Source organism: Entelurus aequoreus, linkage group LG17 (assembly GCF_033978785.1).
Source record: "Entelurus aequoreus isolate RoL-2023_Sb linkage group LG17, RoL_Eaeq_v1.1, whole genome shotgun sequence".
NCBI lineage: Eukaryota > Metazoa > Chordata > Actinopteri > Syngnathiformes > Syngnathidae > Entelurus > Entelurus aequoreus.
Genome location: NC_084747.1, coordinates 15,208,265 through 15,225,764, shown reverse-complemented (window position 1 = coordinate 15,225,764; position 17,500 = coordinate 15,208,265). Strand labels below are relative to the sequence as shown.

Below are 17,500 nucleotides of genomic sequence, written 5' to 3'. Positions count from 1 at the left end.
CTGAACAATTAAATGGTTTTTCCCCTGTGTGTGTTCTCATATGTTGAGTCAAATTGCTCTTTCTCGTAAAACTTTTATCACAAACTGAGCACCTCAAATGTTTTTTACTGCTCTTCTTTTTAGGGCATTCAGAGTGTTTGTTGTCAGTGTGAGTCCTCATATCACCTTCACAGTCTGTATCGCTGCTCAAAGTTACTTCAACCTCATCTTCAGCCTCACTATCTGATAGTGGAGCTAAGAGGTTGTCTAGTTGTGGTTTCTCTTCATCATCTTCAGTCTTCACAGAGACAACAGTCAGTAGCAACTTGGTGAGATCAGCCTCCTGTGGTGCTAGAAGACACTCTCCCTCCTGAGTGATGCAGAGTTCCTCCTCTTCCTTTTTAATGTGAGGGGGCTGGGAAGCCTCCTGCTTCAAAGTGGAGCTGCCCTCCTTAGGCTGAAGGGGAAGTTCTTTACAGTCAGTTTTCCTACTCATAGGTTCTTCAACCTCGTCTTTCGCCTCACTATGTGATAGTGGAGTTAAGAGGTTGTCTACTTGTGGTTTCTCTTCATCATCTTCAGTCTTCACAGAGACAACAGTCAGTGGCAACTTGGTGAGATCAGCCTCCTGTGGTTCTAGAAGACACTCTCCCTCCTGAGTGATCCAGAGTTCCTCCTCTTCCTTTTTAATGCAGGGTGGTTGTGGAGTCTCCTGCTTCAAAGTGGAGCTCCCTCCTGACTGAGGGGGAAGTTCTTCTGGATGACCAATCAGCTGCTGGACGTCTGCAGGACACAAACAACAAAAACACACTTTAGTTCAGACATGATCCATGAGATGTTTCTCCTTGAACTCGCTACACACTTTCTTCTATGTACTGTATGTGTGTGTAGTGTTTCATGGCCATTCATTTAGTGCCTTGCAAGAATGATTACACAAAAATCACAAAAAAATACTACAATAGAGGGATGTAATGAAATGTTGTTACCAGAAATTTCAGGAAAATGTTTTTATAAATTGAAGAATACAAAAGGTGTGTGTAGAGGCCGGAGACCAGTTGCCATTATTAGGTTTTGATTCCTTTTTGGTTAAAATATTGTAAATTCATTTGCAAAGAAGATTGTTTAAGTCAGGGGTCGGCAACCCAAAATGTTGAAAGAGCCATATTGGACCAAAAAAACAAAAACAAATCTGTCTGGAGCCGCAAAAAATTAAAAGCCATATTACATGTGTCATGAGATATACATTTAATTAAGAGGACTTAAAGGAAACTAAATTAGCTCAAATATAGCTACAAATTAGGCATAATGATGCAATATGTACATATAGCTAGCCTAAATAGCATGTTAGCATCGATTAGCTTGCAGTCATGCAGTGACCAAATATGTCTGATTAACACTCCACACAAGTCAATAACCTCAACAAAACTCACCTTTGTGTATTCACGCACGTTAAAAGTGTGGTGGACAAAATGAGACAGAAAAAGAAGTGGCATAAAACACGTCCTAGAAAGTCCGAGAAAGTTATGCATGTAAACAGACTATACGGTGAGTTCAAGGACCGCCAAAATAAGTAGGACAAAACGGCGCTCGCCAAATACTTGAATCAGTGAAGCATATTTAATATAAACAGTGTGATTTATAACAATTACGGAGGTTTGTGTCATGTTTGTCCTCCTACAGAAACCATACTAAAACAAAAAAATTGATTTTTTTTCCCCCTCATCTTTTTCCATTCTTCATACATTTTTGAAAAATCTCCAGAGAGCCACTAGGGCGGCGCTAAAGAGCCGCATGCGGCTCTAGAGCCGCGGGTTGCCGACCCCCGGTTTAAGTGGTCTAGAACTGGGGCACACTTTGTTGGATTGAATGTATCGGTGCTATGGTACTGTGCCTTTAAGAGGCGGTGACAGCTATCCTGCCACAGGTGATCATTTGAGGGTTTTTTCATTGGGTTGTTGAATAAAGACAATAGAGGTCAACAAGTTTCTTAACGCACCGTGTGTCTTTATTTTTGGAATAAAAGCTAGTTCATGTCTTTTTTTGAAAATAGTGGAAGAAGTGTGAACAGCATCCGAGGACAAGAAGACTGCCGCGAAAAAAGACACGTGGGCAAGCATCGTGGAACTCCAACAAAGACAACAGGCGAGTAAAAGAAAACAAAGCTTTATTTACAACCTCTATAGAGGGCTTTTGGATTTTTGGCTAAAATATCCCACGATGCATTGCCAGAAGCTACATTGAAAGGCCAGCGTCATCGTTCAGCGGAGAGCTACAGTACAGGCCTAAAGTTTGGACACACCTTCTTATTTCAATGTGTTTTCTTTATTTTCATGACTATTTACATTGTAGATTGTCACTGAAGGCATCACAACTATGAATGAACACATGTGGAGTTATGTACTTAACAAAAAAAGGTGAAATAACTGAAAAAATGTTTTATATTGTAGTTTCTTCAAAATAGCTTGCTCGGATTACGGCTTTGCACACTCTTGGCATTCTCTCAATGAGCTTCAAGCACACCTGTGAAGTGAAAACCATTTCAGGTGACTACCTCTTGAAGCTCATCGAGAGAATGCCAAGAGTGTGCAATCAGAGCAAAGGGTGGCTATTTTGAAGAAACTAGAATATAAAACATCTTTTCAATTATTTCACCTTTCTTTTTTGTTAAGTACATAACTCCACATGTGTTCATTCATAGTTTTGATGCCTCCAGGGACAATCTACAATGTAAATAGTCACGGAAATAAAGAAAACGCATTGAATGAGAAGGTGTGTCCAAACTTCTGGACTGTACTGTACAAGTAATATTTCTGAACTATTGCGTGGAAAATAACATTGCACCGGCTGTGATCTGATGGACAAATACTGTGAGTCATTAGATAAGAAGTCCCTTCGTCGTTGTAAGGATGCAAGGATCCATACAAGGTCGACAGATCTGAGTGGAGCAGAGAGGATATGGCAAAAAAAATAATAATCAAGATTAGTTTTTTCATGTCATTTGATCTGGAATAATATCACCATTTTTTGTATATCAAGGTCGTATTGTCTTGTGCTGGATCTTACAAAGTACCGTTGCATCCTTACTTTTCGTGACAAACATTTCCACCATGTTTGATGGGGGTAATATATGCTTACAGCTGACAACTGTCAGTGTGTTCATGTCTATGGTGCAACATTACAGGTAATCCATTCCACGGTTTTGCTTCTCCTTTTACGGGCCCAGCGAAGCCGGCGGCGTTTCTGGGTGTTGTTGATCAATGGCTTTGGCTTTGCATAGTAGAGTTTTAACTTGCACTTACAGATGTAGCGACGAACTGTAGTTACTAACAAGAGTTTTTCTGAAGTGTTCCTGAGCCCATGTGGTGATATCTTTTACATCAACTTATTTTCCTCTCAAAGTTATTTTGTTTGTCATCACAAACATTGTGCAGTAAACAAAGTCTCAGTGGTGTACTGAATACCATAAGACATTTATTTCAAGTTAACATTCAGAAAAACACTTGTTAGTAACTACAGTTCGTCGCTACATCTGTAAGTGCAAGTTAAAACTTTACTATGCAAAGCGAAAGCCATTTATCAACAACACCCAGAAACGCCGCCGGCTTCGCAGGGCCCGTAAAAGAAGAAGCAAAACCGTGGCCCTAAAACGAATTTACAGACAGTGGAATGGATGGAGTCATACCAAAGACTATAAAAATGGGAGCCATTACCTCCCTGCTTGGCACTCAGCATCAAGGGTTGGAATTGGGGGTTAAATCACCAAAAATGATTCCCGGGCGCGGCCACTGCTGCTGCTCACTGCTCCCCTCACCTCCCAGGGGGTGAACAAGGGGATGGGTCAAATGCAGAGAATAATTTCGCCACACCTAGTGTGTGTGTGACAATCATTGGTACTTTTTAATTTACTAAACATCACTTTCAAATGGCAAATTGTTATTTGTATTCTTCAATTACTTGTTAGCATCAGTGCTTCTCACCAGCGCTTTGGGAAACTGCAAGAGGTGACCCAGATTTCGGAGTTTTTAAATCTCAAATGATGTACACTACCGTTCAAAAGTTTGGGGTCACCCAAACAATTTTGTGGACTAGTCTTCATTTCTAAGAACAAGAATAGACTGTCGCGTTTCAGATGAAAGTTCTCTTTTTCTGGCCATTTTGAGCGTTTAATTGACCCCACAAATGTGATGCTCCAGAAACTCAATCTGCTCAAAGGAAGGTCAGTTTTGTAGCTTCTGTAACGAGCTAAACTGTTTTCAGATGTGTGAACATGATTGCACAAGGGTTTTCTAATCATCAATTAGCCTTCTGAGCCAATGAGCGAACACATTGTACCATTAGAACACTGGAGTGATAGTTACTGGAAATGGGCCTCTATACACCTATGTAGATATTGCACCAAAAACCAGACATTTGCAGCTAGAATAGTCATTTACCACATTAGCAATGTATAGAGTGTATTTCTTTAAAGTTAAGACTAGTTTAAAGTTATCTTCATTGAAAAATAAGGACATTTTAATGTGACCCCAAACTTTTGAACGGTAGTGTATCTTATAATAAATAAAAGTACATCAAAGTGTAGTTTGAATTTGAGGTACTGTAAAATAATGTGTACTAGCACATAAAACAAGTTGAATCATTATTTCAGGAACAAAATGTTTTCATCCACAAAGTCAAAAATGACTTGAACAAAAAGTGTCTGCAGAGTTTTATAGTACATGTTGTCATTTGAGGGGTTGATTCAGAGCAATACAATACAGTAGTTGAGTCACAGAGGCATTCTGTGCCTGCCTGCAAGTCCCCATTCAGGGCAGGATTACTGCGCTGCACCACAACCTGAACTCAAGCAGTCAGTGAGACTAAAGTCTGTCACTGAAGTTGCTGCTCCTCTTAAATGTTGAGTTTCAACTTGAATGCTAGTGTTAGCCATATTTCTTTATTTTGTTCTTCTGTGCTGCACTTCCATCTATGTAAGGGGGAAGAGGCAGAACGCTGATTGAACATTAATTATACCTGGACGAGCCTGACTTTAGATACCATTCATCCATTTTCTACCGCTTGTCCCTTTAGATACCGAAAGGACAAAAGAAAACCCATGTTTGGGTGTAATAATCGATGATAAAATGAACTGGAAATCAATCGATCAATGTTTATTTATATAGCCCTAAATCACAAGTGTCTCAAAGGGCTGCACAAGCCACAACGACATCCGCGGTTCAGAGCCCACATACGGGCAAGGAAAACTCACCCCAGTGGGACGTCGATGTGAATGACTATGAGAAACCTTGGAGAGGACCGCATACGTGGGTAACACACCCCCCTCCAGGGGAGACCGAAAGCAATGGATGTCGAGTGGGTCTGACATAATATTGTGAAAGTCCAGTCCATAGTGGATCTAACATTTTAGTGAAAGTCCAGTCCATAGTGGATCTAATACAATAGTGAGAGTCCAGTCCATAGTGGATCTAACATTTTAGTGAAAGTCCAGTCCATAGTGGATCTAACATAATAGTGAGAGTCCAGTCCATAGTGGATCTAACATTTTAGTGAAAGTCCAGTCCATAGTGGATCTAACACAATAGTGAAAGTCCAGTCCATAGTGGATCTAATACAATAGTGAGAGTCCAGTCCATAGTGGATCTAACATTTTTGTGAAAGTCCAGTCCATAGTGGATCTAACATAATAGTGAGAGTCCAGTCCATAGTGGATCTAACATAATAGTGAGAGTCCAGTCCATAGTGGATCCAACACAATAGTGAAAGTCCAGTCCATAGTGGATCTAATACAATAGTGAGAGTCCAGTCCATAGTGGATCTAACATTTTAGTGAAAGTCCAGTCCATAGTGGATCTAACATAATAGTGAGAGTCCAGTCCATAGTGGATCTAACATTTTAGTGAAAGTCCAGTCCATAGTGGATCTAACACAATAGTGAAAGTCCAGTCCATAGTGGATCTAATACAATAGTGAGAGTCCAGTCCATAGTGGATCTAACATTTTAGTGAAAGTCCAGTCCATAGTGGATCTAACATAATAGTGAGAGTCCAGTCCATAGTGGATCTAACATAATAGTGAGAGTCCAGTCCATAGTGGATCTAACATAATAGTGAGAGTCCAGTCCATAGTGGATCTAACACAATAGTGAAAGTCCAGTCCATAGTGGATCTAATACAATAGTGAGAGTCCAGTCCATAGTGGATCTAACATTTTAGTGAAAGTCCAGTCCATAGTGGATCTAACATAATAGTGAGAGTCCAGTCCATAGTGGATCTAACATTTTAGTGAAAGTCCAGTCCATAGTGGATCTAACACAATAGTGAAAGTCCAGTCCATAGTGGATCTAATACAATAGTGAGAGTCCAGTCCATAGTGGATCCAACATTTTAGTGAAAGTCCAGTCCATAGTGGATCTAACATAATAGTGAGAGTCCAGTCCATAGTGGATCTAACATTTTAGTGAAAGTCCAGTCCATAGTGGATCTAACATAATAGTGAGAGTCCAGTCCATAGTGGATCTAACATTTTAGTGAAAGTCCAGTCCATAGTGGATCTAACACAATAGTGAAAGTCCAGTCCATAGTGGATCTAATACAATAGTGAGAGTCCAGTCCATAGTGGATCTAACATTTTAGTGAAAGTCCAGTCCATAGTGGATCTAACATAATAGTGAGAGTCCAGTCCATAGTGGATCTAACATTTTAGTGAAAGTCCAGTCCATAGTGGATCTAACACAATAGTGAAAGTCCAGTCCATAGTGGATCTAATACAATAGTGAGAGTCCAGTCCATAGTGGATCTAACATTTTAGTGAAAGTCCAGTCCATAGTGGATCTAACATAATAGTGAGAGTCCAGTCCATAGTGGATCTAACATTTTAGTGAAAGTCCAGTCCATAGTGGATCTAACATAATAGTGAGAGTCCAGTCCATAGTGGATCTAACATTTTAGTGAAAGTCCAGTCCATAGTGGATCTAACACAATAGTGAAAGTCCAGTCCATAGTGGATCTAATACAATAGTGAGAGTCCGGTCCATAGTGGATCTAACATTTTAGTGAAAGTCCAGTCCATAGTGGATCTAACATAATAGTGAGAGTCCAGTCCATAGTGGATATAACATAATAGTGAGAGTCAAGTCCATAGTGGGGCCAGCAGGAAACCATCCCGAGCGGAGACACCTCATGTAAAAAATATACAACATAAAGTAGCAAGAAACACGTCAATAATGAATAACGCAAAACATGTTCTGGACCAAAAATCACTTCATATTCTCTACTGCTCGCTAGTCTTACATATCTGAGTTATTGTGCAGAAATATGGGGAAACAATTACACATGTGTGCTTCATTCACTAATGGTGTTACAAAAAAGATCAATCAGAATAATACATAATGTTGGATATAGGGAACATACAAACACTTTATTGATTGAATCACAAATATTGAAATTCCACGATTTGGTGCATTTGCAAACATCTAAAATGATGTACAAAGCAAACTATAACCTGCTAGCCAAGAATATACAACAATTCTTCTCAACAAAAGAAGAGAAATATAACTAGAGATGTCCGATAATGGCTTTTTTGCCCATATCCGATATTGTCCAACTCTTAATTACCGATTCCGATATCAACAGATACCGATATATACAGTCGTGGAATTAACACATTATTATGCCTAATTTTGTTGTGATGCCCTGCTGGATGCATTAAAGGCCTACTGAAAGCCACTACTACCGACCACGCAGTCTGATAGTTTATATATCAATGATGAAATCTTAACATTATAACACATGCCAATACGGCCGGGTTAACTTATAAAGTGACATTTTAAATTTGCCGCTAAACTTCCGGTTCGAAACGCCTCTGAGGATGACGTATGCGTGTGACGTAGCCCGACGAACACGGGTATGCCTTCCACATTGAAGCCGATACGAAAAGGCTCTGTTTTCATTTCATAATTCCACAGTATTCTGGACATCTGTGTTCGTGAATCTGTTTCAATCATGTTCATTGCATTATGGAGAAGGAAGCCAAGCAAGCAAAGAAGAAAGTTGTCGGTGCGAAATGGACGTATTTTTCGAACGTAGTCAGCAACAACAGTACACAGCCGGCGCTTCTTTGTTTACATTCCCGAAAGATGCAGTCAAGATGGAAGAACTCGGATAACAGAGACTCTAACCAGGAGGACTTTTGATTTGGATACACAGACGCCTGTAGAGAACTGGGACAACACAGACTCTTACCAGGATTACTTTGATTTGGATGACAAAGACGCAGACGTGCTACTGTGAGTATGCAGCTTTGGCTTTTTTTTGCGTATGTACGTAACTTTTTTAAAATATATAAGATTTATGAACCTTGGGTTAGGTGAACGGTCTTTTGGGCTGAGTGATTGTGTGTGTTGATCATGTGTTTGAATTGTATTGGCGTGTTCTATGGAGCTAGGAGCTAGCAGAGGAGCTAGGAGCTAGCATAACACGTACCGTACCGTATGTGCGCGTCACGTACGTAACTTTTTAAAAATATATAAGCTTTATGAACCTTGGGTTAGGTGAACGGTCTTTTGGGCTGAGTGATTGTGTGTGTTGATCAGGTGTTTGAATTGTATTGGCGTGTTCTATGGAGCTAGGAGCTAGCAGAGGAGCTAGGAGCTAGCATAACAAACACGCAGGTGTTATTATGCAGGATTAATTTGTGGCATATTAAATATAAGCCTGGTTGTGTTGTGGCTAATAGAGTAAATATATGTCTTGTGTTTATTTACTGTTGTAGTCATTCCCAGCTGAATATCAGGTACCGTGAGTATGCAGCCTTGGCTGCTAAACATTCGATAACTTGACCGTATGTGCGCGTCACGTACGTAACTTTTTAAAAATATATAAGCTTTATGAACCTTGGGTTAGGTAAACGGTCTTTTGGGCTGAGTGATTGTGTGTGTTGATCAGGTGTTTGAATTGTATTGGCGTGTTCTATGGAGCTAGGAGCTAGCAGAGGAGCTAGGAGCTAGCATAACAAACACGCAGGTGTTTTTATGCAGGATTAATTTGTGGCATATTAAATATAAGCCTGGTTGTGTTGTGGCTAATAGAGTATATATATGTCTTGTGTTTATTTACTGTTGTAGTCATTCCCAGCTGAATATCAGGTCACCCCCGGCTCTCACAGCATCTTCCCTATCTGAATAGCTTCAACTCCCCACTAGTCCTTCACTTGCACTTTACTCATCCACAAATCTTTCATCCTCGCTCAAATTAATGGGGAAATTGTCGCTTTCTCGGTCCGAATCTCTCTCACTTCATGCGGCCATCATTGTAAACAATAGGGAACTTTGCGTATATGTTCAACTGACTACGTCACGCTACTTCCGGTAGGGGCAAGCCTTTTTTTTATCAGATACCAAAAGTTGCAATCTTTATCGTCGTTGTTCTATACTAAATCCTTTCAGCAAAAATATGGCAATATCGCGAAATGATCAAGTATGACACATAGAATAGATCTGCTATCCCCGTTTAAATAAAAAAAATTCATTTCAGTAGGCCTTTAAACAATGTAACAAGGTTTTCCAAAACAAATCAACTCAAGTTATGGAAAAAAATGCCAACATGGCACTGCCATATTTATTATTGAAGTCACAAAGTGCATTATTTTTTTTAACATGCCTCAAAACAGCAGCTTGGAATTTGGGACATGCTCTCCCTGAGAGAGCATGAGGAGGTTGCGGTGGTGGTGGAGGGTAGGGTGGTGGGGGTAGCGGGGGGTGTATATTGTAGCGTCCCGGAAGAATTAGTGCTGCAAGGGCTTCTGGGTATTTGTTCTGTTGTGTTTATGTTGTGTTACGGTGCGGATGTTCTCCCGAAATGTGTTTGTCATTCTTGTTTGGTGTGGGTTCACCGTGTGGCGCATATTTGTAACAGTGTTAAAGTTGTTTATACGGCCACCCTCAGTGTGACCTGTATGGCTGTTGACCAAGTATGCCTTGCATTCACTTGTGTGTGTGAAAAGCCGTAGATATTATGTGATTGGGCCGGCACGCAAAAGCAGTGCCTTTAAGGCACGCCCCCAATATTGTGGTCTGGGTGGACATCGGGAGAAATTCGGGAGAATGGTTGCCCCGAGAGATTTTCGTGAGGGGCGCTGATATTCGGGAGTCTCCCGGGAAAATCGGGAGGGTTGGCAAGTATGACTGGGAGACGCAACTGCTCTGTACTTCTCCCTACGTCCGTGTACCACTCCGTACAGCGGCGTTTTAAAAAGTCATACATTTTACTTTTTCAAACCGATACCGATAATTTCTGATATTACATTTTAAAGCATTTTTCGGCCGATAATATCGGCAGCCCGATATTATCGGACATCTCTAAATACAACATTAGAGGAAAGTCTTATTTAAAACATGTGTATGCACGTACAACACTTAAAACCTTTAGCATATCAGTATGTGGAATTAAATTATGGAAAGGGTTAACCAAAGAAATCAAACAAAGCACCAACATGACTGTTGAGTGTTGATGGACATAATCTGGACTGGACCTGGTTTTAAGAACCAGGTCTGGTGAAGATAAGGTCATTTTTAAAAATCATAATAAAATAGAACAAGATAAATAAATGAAAAAACATTTTCTTGAATAAAAAAGAAAGCAAAACAATATAAAAACAGTTACATAGAAACTAGTAATTAATGAAAATGAGTCAAATTAACTGTTAAAGGTTAGTACTATTAGTGGAGCAGCAGCACGCACAATCATGTGTGCTTACGGACTGTATCCCTTGCAGACTGTATTGATATATATTGATATATAATGTAGGAACCAGAATATTAATAACAGAAAGAAACAACCCTTTTGTGTGAATGAGTGTGAGGGGAGGGAGGTTTTTTGGGTTGGTGCACTAATTGTAAGTGTATCTTGTGTATTTTATGTTGATTTAATTAAAAAACTATTCAAACTGTTCAAACAAAAATGAAGCCTTCTAATTTGGTCGACGCATCAAACTCATTGCCGTTCGACTTTTCAAGATTCTTTCTTTCAATCAATAACTATAACTATGCAGCACTTTATCATGTCCAATGGCAACACAAAGTGCTTCACACCAAAAAAAGAAGAAAAGAAAAGAGACTCACACAAAGCACTATTGATCATAACAAAACATGGCATTGCCCTGAGGATTGAGGAGAAACTCCACCTTTGAGGCGCCCTATGGTCCTCGTCAGCACACGTGGAGCTGAGTTTTGTAGTAATTGTAGACTTCTAAAAGCAACTGGGAAAGATAAGAAAGGCCCAAGACCATTAAGGCATTTAAAAATCAGTAAAATAATCTTAAAATCGATTCTGGAACACGCAGTGCGCCAATGCAGCGATTTTTGAAACCGGTGTAATATGGGCCCACCTTCTGGTCCTTGTCAGCTGCACGAGCAGCTGAGTTTTGGGGTAATTGAAATGGTTTTGTACTAAACAACCGGAAGTAAAAGCGTGCATTAGCACCTTTGTGTTGGCCAGGGAGAGAAACGGGCAGATTTTGGTTATGTTCTTAAAATGATAAAAGTATATTTTTGTAATATTTTTAGTATGTTGTATTTAAGCCAGCTCAGAGGCAAAAATCACACCCACATTTTTACACAAGCGCTTGTTTTGCTCTTCCACTTTCTTCATTTGACTTTTGCATTCTTTCATCTCCTCTGATGTGAACTCCACTGCCTTCTTCAAGCTAACAATCATGGCGGCTCTTTCTTTACATTCTTCAACAAGGTCGGCTCATTTAGACTTTAAGGGCTTGTAATAGTTTTCAAATGACAAAACTTCAAGTCACTCACCTTCATCTTTCGTCTTTATCTCCGTTGGTGATTTGCTGGAAGTTGGTGGCGCTGATTCTCTTTCATGTTCTCTTTTAGCGGACGTCGCCATCTTAGCATAGCAGTAGTCGTCCATCTTCTATCACGTCTTCAATCTTCACTTCAGATAACATTCCACCACTCCAAACTCAACTTCCGTTTTCTTAGGCTTTAGAAAAAGCAAATCTATATCGCTGTTCTATCGTTAATTTCAACCTTGGTTAGGAAGTCACAACCACTCGGTCCGCCATCTTGGTCGCCACCCAAGTCTTTTGAGTTGCTTGATCCCTTTGCGCATGCGCCAAACGTTTCCTATTCTACGGCAGTTTTTTTCTCTCCAAATGTATGCATGGTTATGGTTTCATTTATATATATATATATATATATATATATATATATATATATATATATATATATATATATATATATATATATATATATATATATATATATATATATATATATTTATCCATCCATTTTATACCGCTTGTCCCTTTTGGGGTCGCGGGGGGCGCTGGAGCCATATATATATATATGTATATATATATATATATATATATATATATATATATATATATATATATATATATATATATATATATATACACACACACATACATACATAATACATCAACATATATATAAATACACACACATATGTATATATATATATATATATATATATATATATATATATATATCCATCCATTTTCTACCGCTTGTCCCTTTTGGGGTCACGGGGGCACTGGAGCCATATATATATATATATATATATATATATATATATATATATATATATATATATATATATATATATATATATATATATATATATATATATATATATATATATATATATACACACATACATACATACATAATACATCAACATATATATAAATACACACAAATATATATATATATATATATATATATATATATATATATATATATATATATATATATATATATATATATATATATATATATATATATATATAAATACACACAAATATATATATATATATATATATATATATACATATACATATACATATACCAGTATATATACATATATATATATATATATATATATATATATATATATATATATATATATATATATATATATATATATATATATATATATATATATATATATATATATATATATATATTTATAGACATATATATATATATATATATATATATATATATATATATATATATAGACATATATATAAATACATATATGTACGTATACATATACCGGTATATATACATATACATAGATAATACATATATATCTATATGTATATGTACAAACCCCATTTCCATATGAGTTGGGAAATTGTGTTAGATGTAAATATAAACGGAATACAATTATTTGCACATCCTTTTCAACACATATTCAATTGAATGTACTACAAAGACAACATATTTGATGTTCAAACTCATAAAATGTATTTATTTTTTGCAAATAACAATTAACTTAGAATTTCATGGCTGCAATACGTGCCAAAGTAGTTGGGAAAGGGCATGTTCACCACTGTGTTACATGGCCTTTCCTTTTAACAACACTCAGTAAACGATTGGGAACTGAGGAAACTAATTGTTGAAACTTTGAAAGTGGAATTCTTTCCCATTCTTGTTTTATGTAGAGCTTCAGTCGTTCAACAGTCCGGGGTCTCCGCTATCGTATTTTACGCTTCATAATGCGCCACACATTTTCGATGGGAGACAGGTCTGGACTGCAGGCGGTCCAGGAAAGTACCCGCACTCTTTTTTTACGAAGCCACGCTGTTGTAACACGTGCTGAATGTGGCTTGGCATTGTCTTGCTAAAATAAGCAGGGGCGTCCATGAAAAAGACGGCGCTTAGATGGCAGCATATTTAAATTTTCCTGAGGGAACTCTCCCGTAAAGTACTATCTATCTATATGTTGTTCCAAAACCTGTATGTACCTTTCAGCATTAATGGCGCCTTCACAGATGTGTAATTTACCCATGTCTTGGGCACTAATGCACCCCAGCTTTAACTTGCACTTACAGATGTAGCGACCAACGGTATTTAGTGACAGTGGTTTTCTGAAGTGTTCCTGAGCCCATGTGGTGATATCCTTTAGAGATTGATGTCGGTTTTTCATACAGTGCCGTCTGAAGGATCGAAGGTCACGGCCATTCAATATTGGTTTTCGGCCATGCCGCTTACGTGCAGTGATTTCTCCAGATTCTCTGAACCTTGTGATGATATTATGGACCGTAGATGGTGAAATCCCGAAATTTCTTGCAATTGCACTTTGAGAAACGTTGTTCTTAAACTGTTTGACTATTTGCTCACGCAGTTGTTGACAAAGGGGTGTACCTCGCCCCATCCTTTCTTGTGAAAGACTGAGCATTTTTTGGGAAGCTGTTTTTATACCCAATCAGGGCACCCACCTGTTCCCAATTAGCCTGCACACCTGTGGGATGTTCCAAATAAGTGTTTGATGAGCATTCCTCAACTTTATCAGTATTTATTGCCACCTTTCCCAGCTTCTTTGTCACGTGTTGCTGGCATCAAATTCTAAAGTTAATGATTATTTGCAACAAAAAAAAAAGTTTATCAGTTTGAACATCAAATATGTTGTCTTTGTAGCATATTCAACTGAATATGGGTTGAAAAAGATTTTCAAATCATTGTATTCCGTTTATATTTACATCTAACACAATTTCCCAACTCATATGGAAACGGGGTTTGTATATTTAAGTGAAATGCGTCATTGAGTGACTAAAACTGTAAATAAATAAATACATGTTTTATTACATGTTATTAATTTAATGTGAGATTATACTTATTAAACTAATTATTTTTCATCCATCTATTTTCCATACAGCTTGTCCCCACATGGGTCACGTGCTGATCAACTATTTGTGACTTATTTCCCGATTTATTAGCAATATAATTATTTGTTTACATATTTAATTATTTATTTCATGAACTTTCATGAATTAATTTAATCAGTCAAACTCGTTATAGTAATCAAAGTGGGCAGGCAGCCCCCCGAATTAGGGTGTGACCTTCTTTAACTATTTAGATGAATCTAATGACATTTGCATCACAATGCTTCAACACATGTCCATCATGGCCAGATATAAACAGGCATTACATCATTTGCTGTGCTAGTTTATTCCTTTTAGTAATCTTATTTTGTTGAATTCCTTGGACTATTTCAGCCATCATGCCTAATTATTTTATATTTCACCATTACCTATAAGTCCACAGTGATTGAATGATTTATATTAAATAAATATATTCAATTGTAGTTTAGGGTGGCCATCAGTAATGACAGAAAATAGTTACATAGTATATTTTATGGAGGACAAGATATTAAAACACAACAGTAAAGGTAACCATGAAGATCCATACATGACGTGTCTACATACAACAGGAAGTGAACCCTCGTGACGTCACACAAACAGATATAATTCCATAACATGGAAAAACACAGATATTTTAACAAACATTTTTCTTTGGGGCAAGCTAAAACAGCTGAGCAGGTATACCCCCCGCCCGTGTGTTCTTATGTGTTTTACTATGTCTGCATTATGATTTAATATTTTGCTGCAAACCAAACAAACGTTCTTTTGCCAGTGAAATTCATCATGTCGATCCAAATCTTGTCTGGAAAAAAGTCTTTACCACAAACTAAACAATTAAATGTTTAGTTCTCCTGTGTGGGTCCTCAAATGTCGAGTCAAATTGCTCTTTAGAGAAAAGCTTTTGCCGCAAACTGAACAAGTAAACGGTTTTTCTCCGGTGTGCGTTCTTATGTGTTCACTCAAATTGTTGTTTTTAGAAAAGCTTTTACCACAAACTGAACAATTAAATATTTTCCCTCCTGTGTGTGTTCTCATGTGCTCAATCACACGGCTCTTATTGGTAAGGATTTTACCACAAACTGAGCAATTCAATCCTTTATCTCTTGTGTGTACATTCATGTGTTCAGTCAAACTGATGTTTCGAGAATAGCTTTTACCACAAACTGAACAGTTAAATGGTTTTTCTCCCGTGTGCGTTCTGCTGTGTTGGGTCAGACTGCTTTTTTGAGAAAAGCTTTTACCGCAAATTGAGCAATTATGTGGTTTTTCTCCTGTGTGTGTTCTTATGTGTTCCGTCAAATTGTTGTTTTTATAGAAGCTTTTACCACAAACATAGCAATTAAAAGGTTTCTCTCCGGTGTGTGTTCCCATGTGTTGAATCAAATTGCTCTTTAGAAAAAAGCTTTTACCGCAAACGGAACAACAAAATGTTTTCTGTCCATTGTGTGTCATTATGTGTTGAGTCAAACCTGATCTGGAAGCAAAACATTTACCACAAACTGAACACTTAAATATTTTATCTCCTGTGTGTGTTCTCATGTGTTGAGTCAAACAGTTTTTTCGAGAAAAGCTTTTACCACAAACTGAACATCTCAATGTTTTTTCTCCTGTGTGTCTTCTCATGTGTTCAGTCAAATTTCCCTTTTGGCAAAAGCTTTTACCGCAAACTGAACAATTAAATGGTTTTTCCCCTGTGTGTGTTCTCATATGTTGAGTCAAATTGCTCTTTTTCGTAAAACTTTTATCACAAATTGAGCACCTCAAATGTTTTTTACTGCTCTTCTTTGAAGAGCATTCAGAGTGTTTGTTGTCAGTGTGAGTCCTCATATCACCTTCACAGTCTGTATCGCTGCTCAAAGTTACTTCAACCTCGTCTTCAGCCTCACTATCTGATAGTGGAGCTAAGAGGTTGTCTACTTGTGGTTTCTCTTCACCATCTTCAGTCTTCACAGAGACAACAGTCAGTGGCAACTCTGTGAGATCAGCCTTGTCCGGTTCTAGAAGACACTCTCCCTCCTGAGTGATCCAGAGTTCCTCCTCTTCCTTTTTAATGTGAGGGGGCTGTGAAGCCTCCTGCTTCAAAGTGGAGCTCCCTCCTGATTGAGGGGGAAGTTCTTCTGATTGACCAATCAGCTGCTGGACGTCTTCAGGACACAAACAACAAAAACACACTTTAGTTTAGACATGATCCATGAGATGTTTCTCCTTGAACTCGCTACACACTTTCTTCTATGTACTGTATGTGTGTGTAGTGTTTCATGGCCATTCATTTAGTGCCTTGCCAGAATGATTACACAAAAATCACAAAAAAAATACTACAAACAAGGGATGTAATGAAATGTTGTGACCAGAAATTTCAGGAAAATGTTTTTATAAATTGAAGAATACAAAATGTGTGTGTAGAGGCCGAAGACTAGTTGCCATTATTAGGTTTTGATTTATTTTCGGTCAAAAGATTGTAAATTCATTTGCAAAGAAGATTGTTTAAGTGGTTAATAATTGGTGCACACTTTGTTGGATTGAATGTATCGGTGCTATGGTACTGTGCCTTTAAGAGGCGGTGACAGCTATCCTGCCACAGGTAATCATTTGAGTTCTTTTATTTATTGGGTTGTTGAATAAAGACAATAGAGGTCAACAAGTTTCTTAATGCACCGTGTGTCTTTACTTTTGGAATAAAAGCTAGTTCATGTCTTTTTTTGAAAATAGTGGAAGAAGTGGTTAGAATGTCCGCCCTGAGATCGGTAGGTTGTGAGTTCAAACCCCGGCCGAGTCATACCAAAGACTATAAAAATGGGAGCCATCACCTCCCTGCTTGGCACTCAGCATCAAGGGTTGG

At 38.0% G+C, this 17,500-nt stretch overlaps 2 protein-coding genes across 3 annotated transcripts in view; both read right to left on the bottom strand.

Annotated features, from left to right (window-relative positions):
* The window catches only part of LOC133632494 (gastrula zinc finger protein XlCGF57.1-like), a 13,170-nt gene extending 1,065 nt beyond the window's left edge, over window positions 1-12,105 (bottom strand). Inside the window, exons 1-2 of the mRNA XM_062024948.1 lie at window positions 11,783-12,105; window positions 1-762 (exon numbers count right to left, since the gene is read on the bottom strand). The exon at window positions 1-762 is cut by the window's left edge and continues 1,065 nt beyond it. Of these exons, the coding sequence (XP_061880932.1) occupies window positions 1-762; window positions 11,783-11,897 (877 nt within the window). The 5' untranslated portion in view covers window positions 11,898-12,105. The remainder of the gene's footprint in view (window positions 763-11,782) is intronic.
* A 3,092-nt stretch (window positions 12,106-15,197) lies between these two features.
* Window positions 15,198-17,500, bottom strand: part of LOC133632484 (zinc finger protein OZF-like) — a 421,867-nt gene continuing 419,564 nt past the window's right edge. For both annotated transcript variants that reach the window (XM_062024929.1, XM_062024928.1), the window contains exon 2: window positions 15,198-16,805. In XM_062024929.1, coding sequence (XP_061880913.1) covers window positions 15,496-16,805 — 1,310 coding nt within the window. In that variant the 3' untranslated portion in view covers window positions 15,198-15,495. The remainder of the gene's footprint in view (window positions 16,806-17,500) is intronic.